This window comes from Eimeria acervulina, genomic scaffold (genome assembly GCF_000499425.1).
Source record: "Eimeria acervulina Houghton genomic scaffold, Eah_scaff119, whole genome shotgun sequence".
Taxonomy (NCBI): domain Eukaryota; phylum Apicomplexa; class Conoidasida; order Eucoccidiorida; family Eimeriidae; genus Eimeria; species Eimeria acervulina.
In genome coordinates, this window is record NW_013550345.1 from 43,738 (window position 1) to 48,737 (window position 5,000).

The following is a 5,000-nucleotide window of genomic DNA, read 5'->3' on the forward strand; positions in this document are numbered from 1 at the left end:
AACAGGAGCAGCAGCAACAGCAGCAGCTGCTGCTGCAGCTGCTCCTACAGTAACCGCAGCAGCAGCAGCAAGAGCTGCTGCTGCTACCTGGCATACAATTTTGCTTTGATTTTTCATATATATTCACTATATATATATATATTATATATATTATATATTATATATATAATATATACGTTATATATATAATATATACATATGTATAATATATAATATATAGATATATATATTATATTTATTATATGTAAATATATAGTTCCCAATAAGTGTTTTTCCTGTCATCCCTGTGCAAGCCCGATCGATGCTGGGATACTGCTGCTGCTGTTGCTGCTGTAGCTGCTGCTGTTGCTGTTGCTGTTGCTGCTGCAGTTGCTGCTGCTGCTGCAGCAGATAAGCAAAGTAAAGAAGAACGAAGCCGAGGTGTTGCTGTCTGTTTTTCTTCTTTTTTTGTTGTATTTATATTAAATAATTTTAATTTATTTTGTTTTATTTATTTGTTTACATTTTATATAACCCCCTAAACCCGCTGCTGCTGTTTGCTGCTGCTTGCTGCTGCTGCATGCAGCAGCTGCGGGGCTGTCTGCAGCACCATCTCTCATTGATTTTACTTCAATTGTTTAATTTAATTTGTTTTTTTCTTTTTGTTTTTATTGTCTTTATCTTCACTTCTTTATAGAAGACACGAATTTGCTGCAGAACAGCAGCAGCAGCAGCAACAGCAGCAGCAGCAGCTGGGGGGGAGTGCTGCTGCAGCAGTAAACGGAGGGATTGTTATTGTTTTTTTTCGTTTTAAATAAATTGAATAATAATAAATATAATTAATTATTATTAATTAATTTATTAAATTATTTATTTTGTATAATGGAGAGGGGAAAGATAACATCTCTGCCTGCTGCAGCACATGCAGCAGCAAACTCTCCTGCTGCAGCACATGCAGCAGCAAACTCTCCTTTTCCTTCGATTCCTTGCTCTCCTTTGCTGCTGCATCCTCATAACCCCCTAATATTTGCTGCTCATGGCTGCTGCATGCGCGTCTTCAACTATGAGACGCAGCAGTGGGTCCTGGATCAGCAGCAGCAGCAACAGCAACAGCAACAGCAGCAGCAGCAGCCGCAGGAGCAGCAGCAGCAGCAACACTCTATGGATATTGCTGCAGCAGATTGCATTTGTATGGACTGCGGATGCCGCAGCAGCAACCTCCCGGTTCTTGCCAGGGCTCCCTGCACCAAAGACAGCAGCAGCAGCAGCAGCAGCAGCAGCAGCAGCAGCAGCAGCAGCAGCAGCAGCAGCAAATGCGTGTGGCTGACAGCAGGAGATGACAAACTTCTCTGTCTGTGGGAAGACGAGACATTCAATTTGCTGCAGCAGCGCATGCAGAGGAAGAAAGCCTCTGCTGCTTGCTTCGCCCGCACCGGCCCACAGCAGCAGCAGCAACAGCAGCAGCAGCAGCAACAGCTGCAGCAGCAGCAGCGGGTGAGCGTGCTGCTGTGTGATAAATTCGGAGATGTCTTTTTGCTGCCTCTTGAATCTTTGAGCGGCCACCAAAAGCTCGCAGGCGATGTGATGGTAAGGAGAATGCATGCAGCAGAAGCAGCAGCAGCAGCAGCAGCAGCGGCAGCAAGTGCAGCAGCAGCAGCACAAGAAGCAGCAACACCGTCATCCGACTCAGCACAAGATACCCAGGCAACAGCAACAACAGCCGCAGCATCAGCAGAAGCAGAGAAAAGTGCAGATCCTCCAGCGGGTCAACTGAAAGACAGCAACAAAAGCAGCAGCAGCAGCAGCAGCAGCAACAGCAGCAGCAGCAGCAGCTGGTGCGAGGTTGGTGATGAGAGCGACGATGAAGATGTTCCCATAATGACGCACTTAACAACCGTAACCTGCATGAAGCTCGTTGACCTGCAGCAGCAGCAGCAGCAGCAGCAGCAGCAGGAGCTGCGGGAGTTGCTGCTGACGGGAGATCGTGACGAGAAGATTAGGGTTTGTTTTGCTGCTTCTCCTTTTGAACTGCAATCTGTGCTCTTAGGCCATCTTCACTTTGTTGCAGATATTGCGCCTATTCTCACTTGCTGCTGCAGCACCTGCTGCAGCAGCAGCAGCAGCAGCAGGAGCAGCAGCAGCAGCGGCAGCAGGAGGAATGGCGACAGCAGCAGCAGCAGCAGCAGCACGAGTGACAGCAACGACGCGAACAATAACAGCAGCAGCAGCAGTTTGCTGCTGCAGCACAAGTGGGTGGTTAGCAGCAGCGGCGACTGCACGCTGCATTTGCGGTGTATGGACAGCAGCAGCAGCAGCAGCAAGCTGCTGCCTCCTTCTGTTTTGTCTCTGAATCCCTCAACTCTCTTTTCTAACTTCAGCAGCATCAAGCCTCTGCTGCAGCAGGAGCTGCTGGAGCAGCTACAGCAAGCAGAAGAACGCAACCAGCTGCAGCAGCTGCAGCAGCAGCAGCAGCAGGTGCCTGCGGTGCTGCGAGGCCATTTGCTGCCGCTTAAAGTGTTTGTCGATGAACAGCAGCAGTTAATAGTTGTGCAGACGCTTCAACTAAGAGGCCTCCTCCTTATCCCCTATCGCTTGCAAGCTCTGCAGCAGCAGCTGCAGCAGCAGCAGCAGCAGCAGCAGCAGCAGCGGGTGTATGGGGAGGCTTTGGTTGTGCCTTTGGATTATTATGTCGGTTCGCTGTTAATAGTGCGGCACAGAGCAGCAGAAATTGCTGCACTTCCGATCTTTGCTAACATTCACCAGCAGCAGCAGCAGCAGCAGCAACAGCAGCAGCAGCAGCAGCAGCAGGAGAGCGTGCTGATTGCGTGGGCGGTTGATAGGCAGGGGCTGCTGCAGGCCCCCGTCTGTCTGGAGTTATCTATACTCAAACGCATGCAGCAGCAGCAGCAGCAGGAGAAGAGTGCATCGCTGCTACCGCTGCTGCAGGGAAGCATGCCTCCCTCAGGCCAGCAGCAGCAGCAGCAGCAGCAGCAGCAGCAGCGAATGTGCTACTGGTGGAAGCAAACGAAAAACCCAAACGCCCCGACGCAGGAAGAGAGGAGAGCCAAACGACTGAAACACAAACATCTGCAGCAGCAGCAGCAGCAACAACAGCAGCAGCAGCAGCAAAAGCAGCAACAGCAGCAGAAAAAAGAGCAGCAGCAGGACACGTGTCAACCCGTTTAACCGGGGAGGAAAAACTTTCTTTGCTAGCTACCTAGCTAGCTAAGCAGCTAGCTAGCTAAGCAGCTAGCTAGCTAGCTATGCTATCGATCTATATATCTATTTATATATCTTTCTATCTACCTATCGAGCTAGCTAGCTAGCTAGCTAGCTAGCCAAACCTGCAATTTATTTAATTTGTGTCAAGTTTAGCTGCAGCAAAGCCAGCTTCAGCCTTACATCTTGCTAGCTAGCTAGCTAGCTGGCTAGCTTGTCAGCTAGCTAGCTAGCTAGGTGTCTAGCTAGCTAGCTGGCTAGCTACCCGTGATGGAGCCTTCTTGGCCGCCTAGGCAGCCATGTACTTCATAATCAGGTAGCTAGCTACATAAGCAGCTAGCTAGCTAGATAGGCAGCTAGCTAGCTATCTACTGAGATAGCTAGCTAGATAAGCAGCTAGCTAGCTAGATAAGCAGCTGGATAACTAGCTAGCTATCTAGATAAGCAGCTATCAATCAATATATATATATATATATATATATCTATATAGCTAGCTAGCTAGAGACTCCAGAGAATAGTAAGGGTGAAATAAAAAGCCAGCGTGTGCAGCTCAGGCAAGTGCTGCTGCTGCTGCTGCAGCAACAGCAGCAACAATTGCTGTTGTTGGTTTGTTAGAGTTTGAGGGCAGCTTCTTCTGCTGCAGCATCAACGTCAAGGTGCTGCAGCTCCAGCAGCAGGGATTGCGCTTCTGCTGCTGCTGCTGCTGCTTCCTCTCCCTCCGCTCCCGCTACTTCAAGTGGTCCCTCGTGCTGCTGCTGCTGCTGCTGCTGCTCTTGCTGCTGCTGCTGCTGCTGCTCCTCAGAAGGTGGCGACTGCCTCTTTTTGCGTCGTTTGGGGTCTGCCGGGTTGCTGCTGCTTCTGCTGCTGCTGCCGCTGCGGGATCGCCGCTGCTTTGCTGCTGCTCCCGGTAGAGCCTGCTGCTGCTGCTGCTGCTGCTGCAGCATGCCCATCGCCTTAAGGATGCGTTTGCTGGTGTAGCGACCCGCAGCTCCAAAGTCTTCTTCCTTTTCCTGCTGTGAATCTTCTTGTTGTTGCTGCTGCTGCTCTAGTTGCTGCTGCTCTAGCTGCTGTTGTTGCTGCTGTTGCTGTTGTTGCTGCTGCTGCTCCCTGACGCCACCAGCTGCTCCTTCCGACGGGGCTTCTGTAGCTGCTGCATCCGTTGTTGTTGCTGCTGTTGTGTCTGCTGCTGCAGCGCGAGCTGCTGCTTCGGTCTTTGCCGTTGCATCACCAGCTGCTGCTGCTTCTGCTGCATTTGCTGCTGTTCCCTCTGATGCCACTCCTGCTGCTACTGCTCCTGCTGCTCCTGCTGCTGCTCCTTCTGCTGCTGCTGCTGTTTGTTTTGCTGCTCCATAGAAGCTGGTTATGTTGGTTTGACGAAGAAATGCAGATTCTGCTGTATACCGCTGCACAGCAGGGAGAAGGGTCTCCTCTATCTAACAAACAAATAAACAAAACAAATAAATAAATTAAATTAAATTAAATTAAATTAAATTAAATTAATATATTTAAATGTTTTAAACCAAACAGTGCAACGAAATCAATCAAGCTAACAGCTACAGCAGCAGCAACAACAGCAGCAGCAGCAGCAGCAGCATCAGCAGCCGCAGCAAAATCAGAAGCAACAACCGCAACAACAGCTTCAGCAGCAGCAGCAAAAGCAGCAGCAACATGTGCAGGCGCAGCCAAATCAGCAGCAAGAGCAGCAGCAGCAACAGCAGCAACAACAGCATCAGCAGCAACAGCAGCAGCAGCATTCATTACCTGCTGTACACTGAGCTGCGTATACTTGCAAAGTATCTCTG

The 5,000-nt window shown here is 49.9% G+C and overlaps 2 protein-coding genes across 2 annotated transcripts in view; one reads left to right on the top strand and one right to left on the bottom strand.

Annotated features, from left to right (window-relative positions):
• Nucleotides 1-1,026: 1,026 nt before the first annotated feature.
• EAH_00018290 (WD-40 repeat-containing protein, putative) lies at nt 1,027-3,165 on the top strand (the record flags this gene model as incomplete). The annotated part of the gene is made up of 1 exon (XM_013397514.1): nt 1,027-3,165. One exon carries the CDS (start codon nt 1,027-1,029, stop codon nt 3,163-3,165), a length of 2,139 nt encoding a protein of 712 aa, XP_013252968.1.
• A 644-nt stretch (nt 3,166-3,809) lies between these two features.
• EAH_00018300 (RAD2 endonuclease, putative) overlaps nt 3,810-5,000 on the bottom strand; it is a gene marked incomplete at both ends in the record, with an annotated part of 8,772 nt that continues 7,581 nt past the window's right edge. The window contains 2 exons of the mRNA XM_013397515.1: nt 3,810-4,631; nt 4,960-5,000. The exon at nt 4,960-5,000 is cut by the window's right edge and continues 113 nt beyond it. Coding sequence (XP_013252969.1) covers nt 3,810-4,631; nt 4,960-5,000 — 863 coding nt within the window. The remainder of the gene's footprint in view (nt 4,632-4,959) is intronic.